The following is a 21,150-nucleotide window of genomic DNA, read 5'->3' as shown; positions in this document are numbered from 1 at the left end:
GTGATGACGCTGGGCCTCACTCAAAGACAAGCTGTGATTTAGCTTCCAGGCGAAGGCGCAAGCCAGTCTTTTTTTTGGAAGATAGGGTGAGTCCCCACCTAAAAGAAGAGTAGGTAGAAGTGGTGCATGTGGTATCCCCTTGAGATATAAAAGGAGGACCTTGCCCACTTAAGAGAAGAGGAACGGGGAGAACACCTGAGCTCGTAGAGGAGAGAAAGAGGAAGAGGGTCTCTAGAGTTTGAACTCTCTTGCTCTCCAGCTCTTTGTAACTCCTTCATACACAGATCCACCAGAACACAGGAGTAGGGTATTACGCTTCTCAGCGGCCCGAACCTGTCTACATCGCCCGTGTCTTGCGCATTTGCTCTCTTGCGAAACATTCCACAGATCGAGGGCTTAGAACCTCACCTAGCGCCCCCGGCCGAACCGGCAAAGGGGGGCCCGCGCGGTCTCCCGGTGAGGAGCCCCACGCTCCGTCAGATATGTACTTAGATAAATTTTTGGATACTCGTGGCATACTTTTTAAACTGCTAAACGGTACGTTTCGTGTGAAAACTTTTTATATGAAGGTTGTTCTAAAATATCAGATTAATCCATTGTTCAAGTTTATAATAATTAAAACTTAATTAATCGCACGTTATTACCATATCGTTTTACATGAAACACTTAATTTTTATCTTCATCTTCATCTTTTGGTGATTCAAGCACCACCTTACTCGGCAAGGATTGAATGTTTGTTGAACGTTTATTCTTAGAAAATTTGGTACAACATTTTTTCTTTGTCATGAATCTCCCAGGATGCTTCTCATTCAGGAACGCACACTAATTTACATCAAAATGAGGACTCCGGGTGCGGTCGGGCTTGTCCGATACATATAGTAGGTCTTTCGTTTTTCTTTTCTTGTGTAGATCGAAGGAGATATTGTCATCTTCCTCCTTCGTTACGGAGGTGATGTTCAGCCATGAATGAAGCTAGTGAACCACCGGTGGAAAATTGCTTTTTAGTCCCGGTTCGTAACCCCCTATAGTCCCGATTTAAAAACAAGGACTACCAATCCGGGACTAAAAATCACTATCTTTAGTCTCGGTTGGTCACCGGGACTAAAGATCTCTCTTTAGTCCTAGTTAGTAGCACCAACCGAGACTAAAGAGACGATAGTCCATTTTCTTTTTATTTTCTCCCACATCGAGTTGGATGTATCAAAAACTAAATCCCCAATCCCCAAATCTAAGTGCCATGCCATATACCCAAATCCCCAAATCAATGTAACATCCCAAATCATTCACATCACAAATATCACAAATACAAATCCTAAATCTTACAAAACATCACAAATCTTAAAGAAATTACACACAAATAAAATGCATCACAGATCGATTATATATCTCAAATCTATCAATGAATCACAAACTATAATAAAAGAAATTATACATCTCTCAAATCGCAAATTATTAAAACAAAGGGGGAGAATAGGCGCGCTTGCAGCCGTGCGCTGCCCTGCCGGCCGCCGCCGACGCGCGCTGCCCCACCGGCAGAGCCGGCCGCCGCCGTGTGCGGCCCCACTGCCAGCCGTCGGATGTGAGGAGGAGAGGGGAGGAGGAGGAAGGGGAGGAGGGAGGAGGAGGAGGAAGGGGAGGAGAGGAAAGGAAGAAGCTAGATCTGAGAGATAGGAGGAGAATATATGATGAGGAGGAAGTTGGTCTGGGACTTAACCATTAGATATGGGAGAGAAATATTTACTCCCGGTTGGATTTTTAACCGAAACTAAAGATAGATCTTTACTCCCGGTTGGTGTTACCAACCGGGACTAAAGTGGTAATCTTTAGAGATCCTCGGCCCCCTGACATGCCTCTGACAGGCCATGAACCGGGACTAAAGATCATCTTAGATCTTTAGTCCCAGTTGGTAAAACCAACCGGGACTAAAGATCAAAATTTTTATAATCGGGATAAAAACAATCTTTAGTCCTGGTGTTTTTTGGAACCGAGACTATTGTGAAATTTGCCAGATTGGCCAAAGTTGATTTCTGCACCAGTGAACCTTGCTTTTGAATATGCCATTTGGCTAGAAACCACCGTGTTAGTCACCAACGCACTACTCTTATGTGTCTATAACTTATAACTTGGAGTTCTCAAAATCTACATGCGAACAGGTTGCCAACCGTTCCACTCTTCTTCGGCGACTAGACACACAAGAACGACATTTTTCTTCTAAAGCATTAGTGTTGGATCTACAAGGGGCGAATGTGCACTACCGGAGAATCGATCTTTGCTGGGTCGGCCTAAAACTATAATACTCCTAGTTCCTACTGGAACCGGGATTAAAAATTATTTTTTGTCCCGGTTAAAAAGCCCACTGCACTTCTTTTATGTTCTTTAGTCCCGCTAAAGATAATTTTTAGTCCGATTCAGAAATCATCCCGCCCCTCTCTATCTTTAATCGGGACTAAAATTCAACGCGAGTATATAATCCCTCGCTATTATCCTCTCCTCCTCGCGCGCAAACAATTTCTCCTACCTTTCCTCCTCTCTCTCTCTCCACTCTCTCTTTCGTCCTTATCCTTTTCTTTTTCTCTCTTATCTCGAGCGAGCGGCACGCATGCATTTGCCGAGAGGAGGCGGCAGTGGCGGCCCACGCGGGAGCGAGCGGCGGCACACACGGAGGAGAGGTGGCAAGCGGTGAGCAATCTGGAGGCGACAACTTTGTGATGATTATGGGATGACTTTGGGGATAATTTTGTGATGTAAATTTATGGGTGATTTTTAGATGTTTTTGTGAATTTGTGGATGATTTTGTGATGTAAATTTATGGATGATTTTTAAATGTTTCTATGAAGTTGGAAATGAATCCTGATGTCAATTTGTGAATGATTTTGTCTGTGTGGATGATTTTGTTGTTGAGTTCGGTGCAAAATCAATATGAAAGTAGCAAAAAAAATAAAAAAAGAAAAGAGAAAGAGAAAGCGCCACGTGGTGCTTTTATTTTTACTCTCGGTTGGTGACTCCAACCGGGACTAAAGATGAATCTTTAGTCTCGGGTATTTTAACCGGTACTAAAGATGATGTCGTCATCTTTAGTCCTGGATTCTTCCTCCCAGTTTGTAACCCGGGATTAATAGGGTTGCGAACCGGAAGAAATGTGAGGTTCTTCAGTAGTAGTGGTTTGTTTGTTTGGCGAAGGTAACTTCAACCTCCATCACGAAGGCCCCGTCTAGGTTCACTCCTCGGATTTATTTTTTGCAACTCGCCATGCTATCATCCTCTCTTTCGTTCTAGTCACAAGTTGGATAACCGATTGCTTTTCCTTTTCTTTAGTCCTTTTCTGTAAACTTGGTAAAGCCAATTTTCCTAACTTCGGGGACCTTTCTGTAATCTGCATTTACTCTAAGTTGCGATGCTCTCTCATGTACCAAGTACCTAAACTCTTAATATTAAAAAAAGTACATGAGATTTTTTTAAGAAGGCATTACGCGTTGCCCGTACTTTTCCTACCTACATCTTAATCAGTTTAAGGACGCCATATTTTTGTAATCGTTAATCAAACAAACGTTCAAATTAAACTTTAGGGCCTGTTTAGTTCCCGTAAACTTTTCGCAAAAACATCGCATCAAATCTTTAGCCACATGTATAGAGTATTAAATATAGATAAAAAGAAAAACTAATTGTAGGTGGAAATCGTGAGACGAATTTTTTAAGCCTAATTAGTCTATGATTAGCCATAAATGCTACAGTAACCAACATGTGTTAATGGCTGATTAATTAGGCCCAAAAGATTCGTCTCGCATTTTCCATACGAGTTATGAAATTAGTTTATCATTCGTGTCCGAAAACCTCTTCCGACACCTAAAAATTTTTATTTCACTGGCTAAATAGGCCCTTAATGAAAGCGGAAGTTGGATGGCTGGAGCTCATAGCAGTTGTTGAGAGATGAAGCGAAGGCTTTCACTCTCGCTCCACACCACCACCACAGCCATGTGAAGTGAAGCTGAAGCCTTGACTCCAGAGCTAGGCTGCACATGGCACATGGCCCATGTCTCCCCATCACGCACCCGTACTCGGAGCAGCAAACGCATTGAACCGCTGAATTCTCGTATCTCTAGGTGCATGAATCTGTCTTCTCTCCGAGACCGAGAGAGAGGGAAACCAAAATATTGTGGGCGTTTCGGGGTTTCAGGCTTGTTTGTCTGCTGCTCAGGGCATCGCGACAAGCTATCCTTTGCATTGATAATATTATTTTTCTTTTTTGAAACAAGATGGCATGAGTATTAAAAAGGAGAAAAAAAATAGTATTTACAAAAGTTGTAAACTGGTAGTATGATAGTATAGGTTTCAACTTACAAGTAAGTCGTTGTTTTGGACCAGTATCATGTCTAACTTTCTACGATAACTATTTTTTCGTGTGATCAGAATCAGTTATCGCGTGTGGATCTTCTACCCGTCTGGAACGAGGTGTCTACGAAAATCTAACTTTTTTTTGTGCGGGTGATGCGCCCACACGTGAAAATCTGTAGGCGCTTAAGCCACTTGCACGGAAAAATAAAAAATGAAAAGCCGCCCTGGAAGCCTAATCCAGCCGCCGCCGCCGCCACCACCACAGTCGTCGTCGCCGTCACCACCATCGTCGTCGCCGATTTGCCTGAGGCCCACTGTTGTTGTCCCCACGGTCGCCGCTGCCGGATCTGACCTCCCCGCTGTGGCAGGCGACAGATCCGGCCTCCCCGCAGTAGCCGGTGACGGATCCGCTCCTCCGCCACCACCCTAGCCGATGCCGCCGCCGCACTCGTCGATGCCGCCGCCATTCGCTGCCCTAGCCGAGGCCGCCGCCGTCGCAGGGATTGGGAAATGGGAGGAGGGGGAGGAGAAGAGGGATAAGGATAGGCGACGGATCTGAGAGGCTGTGTGAGTGTGGCTGTGTGGGCGGCGACGACGGGATTAAAAATGTGGGTGGGCTATTTTTATGTGTGGGTCAATTAACATGTCCGATCTGCATAAGAAAATAAGCATATTTTTGTGTGCAGACCTGTTAAGTGGCCTGCCTACGAAAATTGATTTTTCCATATGGTCTTTTAAAGAGCTGTACACGAAAATGGTGTACGATTTTTACAGACGCGACCACTTACGGTCCGTCTGCAATCTAAAATTAGTCTCGTCCAGGAAAATCATTTCTGTACTAGTGTTTGAAAAATTTGAGTATTAATATTCTTTTTAGATAATACTTATAGATGAAATGCGTAAAACCATATCCAAGATTTTCAAAAGTACTTTTAATTTTATAATTTAAGTAGGATTTATAAGACTTTTACGATAAAAAAATAGTAGTGCAGCGTACGCTGAGCTTGCCCAGCACTGGATTCTATGTACAATATTATCATATGCTTGAATTTGTTGGATTCATGCATGATGCACACAGCATCGATGCGATGTTCGAGATTCTGATGTTTCTTTTCTCCTCGAGGGTACGTATCTGGTTCTGGTTCTCCACCGGGATAGGTGGCTGATGGAGAAAATGGCCAAAAAAAAATGCGACTGTGCAACCACGGCGGGAAGTGTGGGAAGATGGTTTTCTTTCTGGCACCGTATCTGGTGCAACCAGGGTTGCTGTGCAACCTTAAAAACTCCCAATCAAAACCACAGGATGCTCATCCGATGGCTAGTGGTAAAGGTGGGTTACTTTTGCACTTAACCGCCCGCACTCATGCGATGCTAACCTCATGTTTTACAAATCCCCCTCATCGCCGCTCGCCGCCACGGCCGCACCCTCGCCCGTGCGCCTCCACGACTCCATCCAGCCACGCGCTGCCGGCCCTGCCACGGCTCAGCGGCAGCAGCAGGTACGGACCGGCGCCTCTATTCTTGTTCTTGGAGGTTCGGACCGGGCGGCGAGACCCTGTGCTTTTCCAGCGCTGACGAGCAGTGGACGGATGTGCAGCTTCTGATCCACGCCCGTGCAGGTGCAGCGTTGGAACGCAACAACATTCCAGGCAACCAGGCACTACACGTTTTCTGGCCTGCCAATCAAGATTTGTAAACTAGTGTTTCCAATTTAGTTACAGAAAATAGTAGCAAGATTTACCAACTGAGATTGACACTCTGAAACTCTAAAAGATTGTGACTGCAAATATGCAATGGAATTGTGTTCTATCATTTGATAATGAGATTGAGTCAAGTGGAACCATAAAATTTTCAGGATGACAGATGAACTGTGCTAGAGCACAACAGCTTGATACAAGTTCAGTTTCATGTATTGTCATATATTGATGGAAAACATGTCTCAGATAAGAAACTCTTGTTGCAGTTCAGATTTTGGCAGCATCTGCCGGACTCCATGGCGGCAGCGGTGTGACGGAACTCCATGGCGGCAGCGGCGCGTTCTGCACCGTGACCTTAGAACGGACGGGTTTGCGACACCCTCACTGACATGGCGGCGGCGGCGCGGCGAAGGGGCGCCGGCGAGTCACGGGCGGGCGGCGGCGAATCTGCAGAAATGAAACGGCGCGGGGCGGACAGGCGGATGGATGCTGGGATTGGGGGGATTTGCAAAAAAACAGATTAGCAGAGCTAAGGGCAGGTGGTTAAGTGCAAAATTAGCCTATCTCTATCCCTAGCTATTGGATGAGCATCCTGTGGTATTGATTGAGAGTTTCTAAGGTTGCACAACAACCCTGGTTTTCACCTGATACGGTGCCTTTCTTCTTCGTGCTAAGTAGGTTTGACTGCGCGCGCTTCAGGAGAGACCGTGGATCAGGTGTAATGGACTAATGGCAAAACAACAAACCTTTTTATGGAGGTCATGATGAAGTATTTATATATGAATATAATTAATGGTAAAAATGAACACATATATTAATTATTGTGTTAATTAAGTAAATTTCACATTAGACCACATTTTATTACCGATATTTTGTTTTGGACTATCTTTTAACCGATGTTTTCACTTTAGACAAGATAATCTTACTTTTGTGACACTTTACTTTTTTACTCATCTACATCCAACTTATTATATGTCATAGAAATGTGTAAAAGTTTATTGATGAGTAGGAGCCGGCTTTATATGCTTAAGTAGAGAGTCGTAGTTGTTCAAAGTGTAGCAAAAGGTAAAATTATCAGGTCCAAAATGAAAACATGGGTTAAAGGATGGTATAAAGCGAAACTTCGATGATAAAATATGACCCAAAGTGAAATTTACTTAGCGTATAATTTCTATAGTATTACTCAGACTCTGTTTAGATGGGACTAAGACTTTTAAGTCCCTATCACATCGGAAGTTTGGGCACTAATTATAAATATTAAACGTAGACTATTAATAAAACCCATCCATAATCTTGGACTAATTCGCGAGACGAATCTATTGAGCCTAATTAATCCATGATTAGCCTATATGATGCTACAGTAAACATTATCTAATTATGGATTAATTAGGCTTAAAAAATTTGTCTCGCGAATTAGCTTTCATTTATATAATTAGTTTTGTAAGTAGTCTATATTTAATACTCTAAATTAGTGTCTAAATATAGGGACTAAAGTTAAGTCCCTGGATCCAAACACCACCTCTATAATCAGGGATGTTACTGTAGACGCACGTTCTCCTCCATAGCTCAACCATATGGGTACGAACAATGTAGTCAATGCTAGATTTTATGTGTGGCGGATAGGTCACTCCCAAACTAAATTGTCTTTGTTTCCCAACTATGCAAATTCGGACCAATTACATATTAGAAAGTATAACTTTCGGCCTCTACACTAACTAACTAAGGATGTGTTCGTTTTCCAGAGTGAGAACTATATCCTGCGCACGGAAAACGGAGCAATCTAGTAGCGCGTGACTAAGTATTAGCTTTTCTTTTTATTTCAAAAATGAATCAATATGTTTTTTTAATCAACTTTCATATTAAAAATTTTTTAAAAAAACGTACCGTTTAGCAGTTTGAAAAGCGTGCGCGTGGAAAACGAGGAGAGAGGTTGGGAACCTTAGAAACGAACTCAACCTAAGGATGCACACAACCTTGATCTCTCCAGTTTACGGGCCCCTTTGAAACAAAAGAAAATCTTTAGGAATTTTAGATGATTTTATCCATCGAAGTCATTTGAAAAAAAAAGGATTGTTTTCTACCCATTGCTTTGATATTCCTATGAAATGGACCATTTTAGAGCAATTACAAAGGAAAATAAGCATGAGGTATCATGTCATATTTTTCTCTTCATATGTCTAAAATTTATGCGTGTATCCTCTGTGCTTATCTGTGCTAATCAGACAGTTATAAAACTTTCCATTATGTTTCTCAATCCTGCAGTTTTAAAGGTGCCCTAAAATCAGCAGCCCAGCGCAGCAAAAGAAATTAACAAGTCATATCATTCTAGTCCAGGTCTATTTGGATACAGGGACTAAATTTAATCCATGTAACATCAGAAGTATTAAATATAGACTAATAAAAAATCCATTCCATAACTCTGGACTAATTCGCGAGATGAATCTATTAAGCCTAATTAATTCATGATTAGCCATGTGATGCTACAATAAATATGTGCTAATTATGGATTAATTAGGCTTAAAAATTGTCTCGCGAATGAGCTCTCATTTATGCAATTAGTTTTATTATTAGTCTACATTTAATACTTCTAATTAGCGTCCAAACATCTGATGTGACAGAGACTAAAATTTAGTCCATGGATCCAAACATACCTGAGTTGTTCTCTCTCTAGTTGAGGCAGGAAAGACTATCGAATTAAACTAGGCGATATCCCGCGCTTTACTACGGGATTAATGGATGAGTATATGTTAAATATAATTAAAATTATGAAAGTTGAAATGTTGAGAAAATAATTTGCCACATACTTATTGATGATGTGTCATGATTGCATGGGATTTAAAATAGGCTAGAATAGTAGTTGCTATCATGTGAAGAAATGGTATGCTTGCATGGGGTTTTAAATGAGCTAGAATAATAATTTCTAGTGGGTGATAATGTGACATGCTTAAATGTTGAGGTTTAGCTTCTAATAATTTTTAGTGAGTATCAACTATATAGAAAGTATAGATAAATATTCTTCATGCCACATAATTGGCTGCTCCTTTAGGGCACTCAGCGCAACCATCGAGTATGAGGTACCACAGGCTGCCACCTAGAATGAAGAGTTTCAAAGACACTCTCTTCACACTGCAAGCATCGATTAGTGGGACCATAAATACTCCCTCCGATTTTTAATAGATAACGTCATTGACTTTTTCTCACATATTTGACCATTCGTCTTGTTCAAAAATATTATGTAAATGTATAAGATATAAATTACACTTAAAGTACTATGTGTGATAAAACAACTCATAACAAAATAAATTATAATTACGTAAATTTTTTGAATAAGATGAATGGTCAAACATGTGAGAAAAAGTCAACGGCGTTATCTATTTAAAAAACAGAGGGAGTATCTGCCTCTCCAAATCCCCAAATCCTCCTCCCTCATCAGTCGTCACGCCCACCACCCCACCAAATCCTCCCTTCGTCATGCCCGGCGCCGGCTCTCCCCTCCTCCCTTGCCGGCGTCCTCCCCTCCTCCCTCCGCCAGCGCGCTTCAATGAATGCACGGCGGAGTGGCCAGCGAGCTCTCGGCGGCGCGGATGGAGGCTGGGTGTGGCCGACGAGCTCCCCGCAGCAGGCCTCAACGCCGGCGCAGATGGCGATGAGCTCGGGGCGGATCTGGCGGCTTCGACGCCTCCTCACCGGCATGGGCTCGGCCGGCGTCTCCCTCCTCCCTCTGCCGGCATGAGCTCAGCCGGCGTCCCTCTCCTCCCTCCGCCGGCACCAGCTGGCCTCTTCCCCACCTCAGCCACCTCCTCGGGGCCGAGCAGCGCCGGCTCTCCTCTCCTCCCTTCACCGGCGGCGGCGCGGATCTGGGCCCATCCTCCCTCGGCCAACGACGAGCCGCTTGTGGTCGTCGTCTTCCTCGCTTCGTCTCCACTTCCGGCTGGCGACAAGGTTTTGGAGGCGGCGGCGCGGAGCGGAGCACGGGAACGACGACGAGGTCGGCGACGCGGAGCGGGAGGGCGCGAGGTGACAGCGAGTCGGAGGCACGCCCTCCACAATGCAGGTTCCAGCCGTTTCTCCGCCACGCGTGGTCTTGCGCTAGCGAGAAATCGCGCTTCCCTGTGTGGGGGCGAGGAGCTCTGGTGGGGCGCGCGACCTAGCGCCACGCACGCGCAAATCCGAGCTGGCGACGTGAGGTAACGCTCCACGTCACCGCACTGTGAAAGGCCTTAGAACAAATTGTGAAGATGCACTGAACATCAAAAGTGTGTAAATAAAATGTTATTTCCATTGAACTTCTAAAAAGTTAAAATATCCCAAACATATCATATGGATCACATATAGGATAGAAAAAAAAACTAATTTAAGTCTTGGGAAGAAGAAATACGAGCTCCGATCGATGAATGGACAAGTTTAGGGTGGCCGTGGTCCTTTCTCAACATTGTGTGGTGGTGATCATGTAAGCGTGTGGTGTGGTACGTAGTACAGCCGGGCTGAGTTTTACGGACTCCAAGAAATTTATGTTTTATTCAAGCTAATTCATTTCAACATGTTTCAACACCTCCAACTCTCTATTTCTTTCAAGTTTTCTTCCTCCTCCATTGATTCTTGGCTGGAACGAGTTTGTTCCCCTCCCCTGGATAGTGTTTGATAATAATTATGACGATTATGTCAATGCATGTTTCATAAAACTGAAGAATTCACATATTTACTTCCTTCAGAGATTTACTTAAGTAGAGCGCCATCTCTCTAGCACTCTAAACTTCCTCTGTCATCCATGTGTTTATCTTGTGTTTTCCTGTATAGCTCCAACTATCGTTGGTCAGCACAGGCCCCACTCGTTTTCCTAAAGGACCCATAGATAGAAAGACAGCATTAGATTGATCTTTAACTATCCTGATGTGAATAGAGGCCTAGAGGGCCATCGGCCATGACATGGATCAAACAAAGTGTAGTAGTTGGAGACATGGTTTAATTGAAAAAGTAGGTTTATCTTTGCTCCATTGTATATCTTTGGTCGATATACATAGACCAAAGTGAATTTTAATTTACTCTTTCCCTCGTGCATATTTTTCTCCTAAGGTTTTATCGATTGGTTTGTGTTGATGCGAAAAACACATACTGGCCTGGAAGATCTGCTTAACTTCAGTGCAGGTCCAAAATCTTGCCTTTAGGTTCGTGAGCGTGCCAGTTGATTTGATCCTGCAATCAACAAGAAATAAAAGACAAAAAGAATCGTGGTTAAATCCATAAACGATAGCCGATCAGTCAGCCGCCGATGACATATCATTTATTTTTAAGCCGATGTTATATATGAATCGATCGGCAGAGGTAAATAAGCAAGGTAAGACTAAATCTATTCGATCGGCTGTAGATATTAATGCTATATAGTCTTTCTATCGATGTATATTTAAACTAAGTGATTGTGATAGATCGGTCACCATACCGAGACAGTATAAATCACTTAGATCGAAATATACATTAACATGAAGATTATAAACGCTTATAACATAGCCGATCAGATAGATCTAGCATGTATGGGCTAGTACTCTGATATTACTCTATGTTAAGATATTAAAACAGATAGAATATATCAAACAGAAGCCTAATATAATTTATTGTGATAAGATCTTAACATAAAGGACAGATTTAGCATATCAATTGAGCATATAGTACATAAGGCTAAATCAGGTAAGGTCGGCTGAAACCCCGATTCTATCTCTATTGATGATCATAAAACAAGCCAGATATCACAATTATAAATACTACTTAATAGATCGAACTCAACCGATGCAGCATTAAGCATAAAGATAAGCATGAAATCTAAGCAGGATGAAAATATACAAGAGATGGTAGATACACGATACAATCTAGATTAATAACAAAACATAACTCTACCATTTGTTTCCTAACAATAAGGACCAGCCGATAACAAGTTATATAGCGCTACTAACATGGATTGCAACATGTATATGATAGCTCGACGAATTAAAACAGGGTTAAAGTATCATAAAGATGGAAGCATTAACCCCAATAACACAAGCCGCCATAACAAGCTTTACCTCTAGTTGAAGATTGAAATCGATGCAGCTCAACCCGAAAGTAAGAACAACTCGTCGAAATAAACGAAAGTAAAAAGGGTGACGATGCACCGAGATTGTATTGAACGACTGTTAATTGATTACATGGGTTCGGGTTCTATTTATATCCGAGATGCAAGATATGTCATTGCCGGACATGATATTTATCTCTAACAAACTCTAAGATACCATAAATCTTCGTGGCAGACTTTTTCCCAAACATATCTCTAAGGAAATATAATGAAATATCCTAATTTAATAGATACAATTGCCTATCCAAGAGATTTATCTCTATCGCGGCAATCCACGTGAAGCACCTTTATCGATTCTAAAAGCATTTTTGAAATCATCATCATCGGAATCGGCTGCATCACCTCTATTGGCTGTCCTCTGTCCGATCCATCTCAGCCGATGCATACTCTGTTCTTTGAATCGATTTCTTTCTCGAATCCGCCTTGATCCCAATATCGAATCTGGTTCAAAATTTACCAAATTTAGTCGTCAACAGTTTGTTGATATAAATTTCAAAGGAATTTGTAGATATCAATCTCTTATTCTAAAGGGCTCTTACTTTTTTCATAAGATCAAATCCTTCGAGATCCCTTCTTTTACTTTGTTCCAAAGTAGGCACTAGTGTGTGGCCCAAAGATTTGGCCCCGTAGTGTGTTGGTGGTCGGGTGAGGCTCCTCTGATGTATTTTAGAGGGATATGTACTGACGTGTGGCCCATGATGGTTGGCCCCACTAGTCAGGGACCCATGTCTCACTTTATGTCAGAGGAGCTTGGTCAGTTGGTGGTTCGTGTTGTTTGTAGCAATCTATAAAATAATTCCAGTAGAACAAATTATTTTTAAGCGTGAGCTTTCATTATTTTTTTTAGAGGGGGTGAGCTTTCAAATTTAATACTACATATTTCACTTTTAAGGTTTTTTAAGTAGATATACAGCAACTATTTATAATTTTTATACCTTGATCCTCCTCCCTTATAAGAGGCAGCTTATATGGATACGACACCAAGGTTCAAATTTTAGTGCACAAGTATTATGTACACACGAGCATGTTTTTAATTGAAAATTAGTGAGACCAAGGATTTATTGCTGGCCTACGTCCCTTTTAACATGTATCAGGGTGAGGGTATATATTTGCGGGTGTGTTAATGTAGAGCTTGTTCGACACAGCTCTAACTTCAACTCCATCTCTTTTAGGGCTGGAGCTCAACCAAACGGTTTCAGCTCCACCCAATAAGGGAGTGGAGCTAACTGAAGTGCTCTCACAAAATGAAGTATAGAGGTGAAGCTGGATTTAGACTGCTCCATAACTCCACCCCACCCAAACCTAACTCCTGAAATTAAATTTAGGGGTTAGAGCCCTACCAAATGGGCCCATAGTAGGCATTTATGGTTGTGTGTGCACATGTGTCTTGTAGTCGCAGGTAAGGCATGGATACGGAAGCAAACACCATGACTTTGTGCAATTGGTAGTTGAATCACTGATATGTAGACCCTACTTTATTATGCTCCATATGTTAGTAGCAGCTGTAAACTGTACGAAGTCAGAGAAGCCTTATCTCACATACACACATTAAGCTTGAAATAGATGTATCTCGTAGAAAATCACAATAATCTAGGCTGTTTGGTATTACTTGGTTTGGATCGTTACCGTTATTAAAAATTTAAGTAGCCAAAACTTTAGTATTGCTAAGTTTGGATGTAACGTACTTTGATTTCAATATCTATAAATGGATATTGCAAAATTATGATAATAGAGAATTCCAAGCATGTTCGGTTTGATAAAGAGAGAACGGCTCCGAGCCACCGACTAGCAATTTCTACGTGTCCCAAGGACTGAAAAGGTCGCTGCTGGGAAATTCCCTGTTCTTGTATAAACGAGAGCCGAACAACCGAGTGGAACACATATGATCATTGAGCTAAAATCTTCTTCCGGATGTGCCGAACCATCCACTTCTGGCATAATTTATCCTTGCTATTTTGTTGCCAATGCTCGTTGCGTTGCAAAGAACCGGGATACCACAACTATATGTACATCGATTTGGAGAAAAATGAAATAGGACGGCTATACATATATATCTACCTCCATCAGTTCCTAAGTGACATTTTAGACAAAAGGGACAGAATTTTACAGTTCGGGGCCATTCATGAGCTTCAGGTGCTGCAGCTAAAAACTAAAGCAGCAAAATTTCTTTAATGAGCTTTTCACTATTAGTGCGCCTTCCACAAGTTGTGCAAGTTATGCAGCACATAATCGGAGGACTGCTAAGCTCAGCAAAGACGCACATTTCGCTTAACAAATGGCATCACCACATGCAGTTCAAATAATGATGTTGGTGCCTCCTGTTGAACTCTATGAGGCCACCGTATGTTGGATCTGCTATGCCAACGTACAAGGCCTCGGCGTCTGGGCTGAATGACAATCCAGCAATCTCTCCAAACAAGTCAATCTCGTGAGATCTGCCATAGTCTGCATATGAATCGTAGATATGGACGAAATCCACAGGTTCTGCAGTAGCCAAGAACCGCCCGTCTGAAGAGAACTTGATGCAACGTATCGAGCCCATCCTTCCGCCAAGTACAGCCACAGACTCTGATAGGTTTCTAATGTCCCACAGCCGACAGGTTGTATCTTGACTGCCGGTAGCCAAGATATTGCCATCAGGATGCCAGGCAGATGCGAAAGAGTAATCCAAGTGACCCTTAAGTGCACCGATTGCCTAAAGCAAGAGAAGCAATTACAGATTAAGATAAAAAAAATCAGAAGCCGCTACAACCTCACACATTGGGTCAAAATAGTCATGCACTTACCTTGCCACACTTGGGATCCACTACCAAGCCATCCTCATGGTCCCCAAGGACAGCAAACAGTCCCCCTTTTGGGCTCACCGAAACGCTCTGATTGAAAACTAAAATCTGAGACTTGGGAGACAAAAGAAGGCACATAACCAAGGGGATAAACAAGTATAGAGAGGCTACTTACATTCACAGACCATGGGAAGACATAGTGCTTCAGCAAATCAAAGTACTCAATGTCAAAAATTCTGACAGAGCAGTCATTGTTAGCAGCCACCAACCGTCTAGATCCACTGAAAATATCAAAACATACATTTGTTAAGAGTTGTTACAAGGCCTGGAAGTAAAAACATGCTAACTCCAAAAGCAACAAGTCTTACGTGGGATCCTGATATATCTCCAAAGAGTTGGTAATAGCATTCTCATCATCTGTAACTCTTGTGCTGAAAAGAACTCCATCATCTTCCAGGCGCTATTAAAAACCAAAGAATTTTGTCAGTTTGCAAGTTACTAGATGAAATTGCAAAGTTTAAGTATATGTTTTTCTATGAAGATACCTTGCATATAAGCTCCCCCTGAAAACCACCAATTACCAATAAACTATCATCTACAGCCATAGTTGTGACCTGGACCATTGCAACGGACTGTGAACCATGCCCTCTCTGTCCACAAAGAAGATAATTTTGCAAGTTAGGGACCAACGAGATGATGAGTCAACAACAATGAGAGCTAAGGCTATGGATGGAGTAGGTACCTGTTTTGGTATAATGCAGTCATCCGCATTGATTAGCTCAGTACTTGTCTGGTCCAATGATGACCAATGTGTCACTGATTGGTTGTGCACCGTGTAAACATCATGCTTGGTTGTTGCCCAGACCAGATTCCTTAACTGAAAACTTAAAATCAGAACTAGAAACCACATCCATTTATCTATGCAGGAACTATTCTGTCTTATATTGAGATCTATGAGTAGATCTAGTGTTCCTTGATGACATAAAAGTAGCAAATTGATGTATTTTGATGCATGCATGTATAGAAGAATGATATCACATCTAGCATGTTGGACGTTCAACACTTAGTCCATCCATCTTTTAACAGTAAAATAAAGTTGTTCCTTCGATATCTTGTCTTGTGTGTCATTTCAGCAAAAGTTATGCCACTTGCCGAAATAACTATTAAAATGTTAATTATTGGGAGTTCACTATATTGATGGTAAAACTTTTCACAGATATATTGTAACTCTTAACAACTACCTGCAACTTCTTTTCCATCAATTCCTATTAGGACCTATATGATCTCTACAAGCCAGATATTTTGAAAAGGTTTATCATTTACTGCTATGACCAAGTAGTACCAAAGGACAACATGGCTGGTCAAGTTCAAATAAGATCAACCGTAGCATAACTGAGCTACAGATATTGGAATGTCAACAGAGTGATTACAAACCTGAAAATGTACAATTGATGGGCGAGCACGCCTTGTATTGTACTGGAAATCGTAGTAAGGACTATCCTTTTCAACTTTCTTGCAGTCCTGTATAACATAAACAGGAAGAGATTTTAAGAAGCTGACTGACAAGCAAATGATGATATAAATTATTTTTCAGGATTTGACTGTACTGTGAATTTCCAACAGTAGGCGCTGGACTGTAACCATAACAATAAAGTTAGTAAACAAAGACTAAGGACTTGTGGAGAAGTTCCGTTAACACATTATATGAGCTCATGCAACAACCTATGGTTGGTGTGCTACTACACAAAGGCTTTTGAAAATTGGTTCCCTACATATATCATATGAAATTAATTGGATATAAACACAGCTATCTTCCTGTCCCTAAACAACAGCAAACAATAGAAACAACTTTCCTCCTCAGTCCCTAAGAATTAATTGTTTCCACAGAAAGTTGCATGTAGTTACAGTTACACATTAAGGTGCAAAGAAACTTGCAGCAAAACCAAAAAAAAAAGTCTTTAACAGTATTTCCACCTGTTTTCCATGCTAAACAGTTCATAGTTTAAGCAGAAAGTAAGAAATGATTGTTCCAACTGTTTGTGAGGGATCAATTGTCTGAGTTCACACAAGGAAAGCATCCTGGTTTTAGGTAATTTCAGTCGGGTAAGAATAATACAGTGTGAAAATCATGTCAGGAACATCATAAATGTTGCAACCCATTTTATACACTTCAGCATATTCATTTCATGTCTAACGCTCTAAGTACATAACTATTATCATACTTTAGACAACAGTTGCTAAACAATATTTATCAAGGAGAACATAACAAAAATGAGTCACATGACAAAAGTTCATATAACTATAGATTTAAACAGTGTTTCCTTAAGGAGGTTTGATCAACCTTGGGCTTCATGTATATCTTTTGAGGTTTTTTTTATCGATTAAAAAGAAAATACTAAAATTGCCATAGCTCACATAACTTTTAAGTGGGAGTTAGTACAATACATTCAGTCAAATCAACAGCATACAATTCTTTCTAAAATACTCCTTTTGATTCAAATTGACCTAAATAACTTAACTTCTGGGATGTGGCAGGATTATCAGAATTTCTCTGATTTCATGAATATAAGAGGAAATAATTACCCTACCCCAAATTGATACTGTCTTTACATATGTTGCCCTAAACAAATGACAGGTCAATAATGTGAAAGTGGATATCTCCAACTATCTGAAGTGCATATAATGATACAGATACAAAACTACAACGATCATAATGATTCCATTGGATTTTATAGATTCATCTATGGCCCATGCATATCATCCAAAATTTTAATTCAAGCTAGCTTTACAAACATTAATAGATGTAATTTGCCAACATCGTAATAGAAAAGAATGCAGATAATAGGGGATTAGGGGAAAAAGATCCTGACCAGAATCATCAAACACCTATATTAACTCCAATGAAGAGAGTAGATTAAATAAACTCTCCTTAATGCTTGCTTTCTAATGTTAATTTTACTAGATCATCTGTGTGAAAATGTGAAAACCTTCCAGCATTTCTTTCAAACTCTATCACAGACAACTGATTATGTGCCATGCATAGATCATTGGACATCAATGAAGAATCTCATAAGGCTAACTCTACAATATTAATGAACCACGCATAAGGGAGTTCACTTGAATAAATAAGATCATCCCTGCAGCCACTGATGCAAATGACAAATGAGGGACAGACTGTTTGACTATTTGGTGTGCTGAGAAAACCCATGATAGGAAATGGAGAAAGGATTTTGGAATGTTACCTTAATATGCTTTATGCATTTATATCATGTTAAAAGGTAAACGTTTTCATACATGAGTTATATTTTTCAGATGGTTACAAGACAAGCTCATTCTTAATGTTATCTTTTGTTCGTCACTAGTGATCATCAATTGTTAGTGGTGAGAAGTGATACTTAAGAGATTGATTAATTGAGTATGAACAGCTATCAACACCGAGTCCAAGGGTGGCTCATGCTAAATATATTAAGGCATGACATTCATGACTGATGACTAAGTGAACTAGTGATGGTTGTAAGTATCAATTTGCTATGTGAAACAAAAGGTTGAATTTCAATTGTTTCAAAAGGTTGAATTTCAATAGAAACAATTGAGAGGAGGTTTATAATCAACTAAACACAATCAACATAAAAACCATGTAAACATATAAAGAAAACAATTTAAGGGCCTATTCTGTTTGGAGGATTTTCGCGGGAATTTTGGCGGAGCTAAACTGTTTCCTGTAAAATCCCTGCGTTCAGAAGAAGCCCTAAGTAATGGGATTATGGGAACAAGATTTCATGCTATCACATGTACACCTAATCAAATAAACCCCTAAATAGCTAATGCAGGATAAGTAATCAACACCATGATGGATGAGCACTCATAACTCATAAGCACACAAACCACCATAAATCATCTACATGTTGTGTTTGATTGGCTGTCTGAACTCTTGAGTATGCCATGGCATTTGGATAAGCTGCCCATAAAATGGATTGACTCGCATGGTGGTAACAGGTCAGTAGGTAACTAATGGTGTTCAGTAGCAATTTAGTATATACTCGTATATTTTATGTGTATGTTAATGTTTGGAGGTAACCAGTCATAGCTGGAATCATTCATTACAGAACACTTGGCACTTCATGGGATCAGCCAAACAACACATAAGGATTGCTCATTCAGAAAATCTAAGCAGTTACTGGAGAAAAAGAATGACATGAGATTCCTCCATTTATATTGACAAACTATCGAAAACAGGGGGGGGGATCGACAAAGTAGATACTCAAGATTTAAATAAAAAGTTGGCATTTATCTGTATTACTGTAGATTATGTGCAATCCAATTGACAACTTTTTAAGATTTACTGAAAACTAAACCAAGTAACACACATCCATTCTACAGGGGGAAAATAAATAACAAGCATCAAATTCTCATACAAACTAGTATCTATATGCCTAGTATGCTAGTAGGCAATTGAGGCATTCCAACTACCACATAGAAACATTTGTTTAGGACTTTATGCACATAAGTGTCTCCACAATACACAAGCATGTAGCACAATAGCACATGCACAATATGTTTATTTCAACCCGTTTATGTTTTTTTTCCCATACTATCATGCCCATAATGCAGCCTATCATGTTCCCATGATTTTGAACTCAAGAACTGATGACACAGATTGAGACGTTGGACACTCTAATTGCCTAATGGATCATCATGAACCTCACACCATAGCTTGCCTAAGTGATTCGACAAATAATAAAAGGATAGTCCAAGAGCATAAACAAGGTACCTTCAGAGCTTCCTCCCGGGCATAACTCAGGTTCTGATAATTCCTGTAATTCTTCATCTTCATCTCCCGATACTGATCCCTCCGGAACACAATCTTCTCCCAGGGGATCCCCTGCATGTCCTTCCCATCCCTAACGTCCTCCACGGACACATCAGTCAGCGGATTCTCCTGCAAAGCAACACAAAAAATAATAAATAAACAGAAACTTAATTCCACCGCATGTGGAACCGCAACCGCAGCAATTGGGAAGCACCAGCGCTGGCGGCGGCGGCGGCGTCGCACCTGGTTGTTGTGGAGGAGGCTAGCGATGAGCTCGTCGTGGTTGGCCGCGCCGAAGGGGTTGTTCTCCCCCTGGTCCTCGATGAGCTCCTGGATGCTCTGGAGGAGTAACTCTAGGTTATCCTCCAGCTCGAACTCGTCCATTCTCCCGACGCCCCCCCGATCCGACCTAGAAATCAACCGCCGCTGCAAACCGAACCAAAATCACCGATCACGAAAACTGCCCTAACAACAACTCCCCCCAAAACAAAAAAAAAATCACAAAATCGGGCCACGAATCCGGGAGCGGCAGCCAAAATCCCCCAAAACCTAGACCAAATTTCTCCAAAGCTCACCTTCGATTAGCCGGACCTCGAGGCGAATTCCGGCGAGGCGGCGCGGAGGAGGATGGGGAATTCGGGAAGTTTTTTTCTTTTTTTTTTTTTTCTCTCCTACCCTCCCTTTTCTTTTTGCGTTTTTTTTCTTTTTTATTAGTATTTTTGAAGGCGGCGACGCGGAGGCGAGGGGGAGAGAAAAGAAAGCCTGATGCACCCAGCGCGTGGTGGATTTTATAGTCGGGATGGACATGGACGCGTGAGCCGACCGAGGCGGCGGATCTGTGGGCCCCGGCTGTCAGTGACCTGGCTGGGTAGCGCGGCCGGTGCGGAAGTTTGGCGGTGCCGTACGGGATAAGAATCCGGGTGGATCTGGGTCGGATTGGATGGATGGCCGGGGTTAAAACACGCCGGCTTCTGGAGTACTAGTAATTTTTTGTTAGTTAAAACAACAGCAAACGTTTTGTTTTGTTTTAAAATTTACTATTTCGGTGTTTCTTCGCGTCAAAGACTCGTGATTCCCTTCGAAGTCTGAACGTATGTAATTTGGTTGTATAGGCTTTGTAAGAGATAATCATATTATTAGTTGCACGATCGTCTCAGTATCACACGATGCGTAAAATATAATATAAATAATGTGATATCTAAGTAAGGAAAGACGTAAATATTATAGATACGGTTCACAATTGCACAGTGGATCATGCCCATCTATATCTATCAGCTCTACAAATGTTTCAGAGTGGTTTCAAGGGGAAATTTAACTATTTGCCACTCTTGTGACATAGCAATTAACGATTTACCACACCGTCTTTATGACATGTGGACCCTCATGTGTCTATGACATGTAGGCCTAGTGACAAATCATTAATCA

At 41.3% G+C, this 21,150-nt stretch overlaps 2 protein-coding genes across 3 annotated transcripts; one reads left to right on the top strand and one right to left on the bottom strand.

The window, feature by feature from the left end:
• Positions 1 to 9,464: 9,464 nt before the first annotated feature.
• LOC4345540 (uncharacterized) lies at positions 9,465 to 10,587 on the top strand. Its single transcript, XM_066303842.1, has one exon. The coding sequence runs from the start codon at positions 9,501 to 9,503 to the stop codon at positions 10,218 to 10,220; it is 720 nt and encodes a 239-aa protein (XP_066159939.1). The 5' UTR covers positions 9,465 to 9,500; the 3' UTR covers positions 10,221 to 10,587.
• Positions 10,588 to 14,124: 3,537 nt separating this feature from the next.
• Positions 14,125 to 20,381, bottom strand: LOC4345539 (uncharacterized WD repeat-containing protein C2A9.03). Of its 2 annotated transcripts, none has more exons than XM_026027574.2 (10): positions 20,301 to 20,381; positions 19,940 to 20,151; positions 19,687 to 19,854; positions 16,350 to 16,436; positions 15,658 to 15,792; positions 15,461 to 15,565; positions 15,284 to 15,375; positions 15,091 to 15,196; positions 14,919 to 15,005; positions 14,125 to 14,827 (listed from the first exon to the last, which is right to left on the bottom strand). In XM_026027574.2, the coding sequence occupies exons 3-10, from the start codon at positions 19,801 to 19,803 to the stop codon at positions 14,414 to 14,416; spliced, it is 1,143 nt and encodes a 380-aa protein (XP_025883359.1). In that variant the 5' UTR covers positions 19,804 to 19,854; positions 19,940 to 20,151; positions 20,301 to 20,381; the 3' UTR covers positions 14,125 to 14,413. The 2 variants fall into 2 exon arrangements, with proteins under 2 accessions (XP_025883359.1, XP_015650934.1); XM_015795448.3 differs by having other exon boundaries at positions 19,969 to 20,151.
• Between the last annotated feature and the right edge of the window lie 769 nt (positions 20,382 to 21,150).

Source organism: Oryza sativa, chromosome 8 (genome assembly GCF_034140825.1).
Source record: "Oryza sativa Japonica Group chromosome 8, ASM3414082v1".
Lineage (NCBI taxonomy): Eukaryota > Viridiplantae > Streptophyta > Magnoliopsida > Poales > Poaceae > Oryza > Oryza sativa.
The sequence above is the reverse complement of the archived record's forward strand: the minus strand, read 5'-3'. Positions and strand labels throughout refer to the sequence as shown.

What these genes read in the sequence shown, in the direction of transcription:
- LOC4345540 (XM_066303842.1), top strand. Translation starts at nt 9,501, where the DNA reads ATGCCCGGCGCCGGCTCTCCCCTCCTCCCTTGCCGGCGTCCTCCCCTC.
- LOC4345539 (XM_015795448.3), bottom strand. Translation starts at nt 20,109, where the DNA reads ATGGACGAGTTCGAGCTGGAGGATAACCTAGAGTTACTCCTCCAGAGC. An exon ending in CCCGGGAGGAAGCTCTGAAG is followed by an intron (nt 16,437 to 19,686) that starts GTACCTTGTTTA and finishes TATGTTATACAG; the next exon opens with GACTGCAAGAAAGTTGAAAA. An exon ending in GAGATATATCAGGATCCCAC is followed by an intron (nt 15,197 to 15,283) that starts GTAAGACTTGTT and finishes TGATATTTTCAG; the next exon opens with TGGATCTAGACGGTTGGTGG.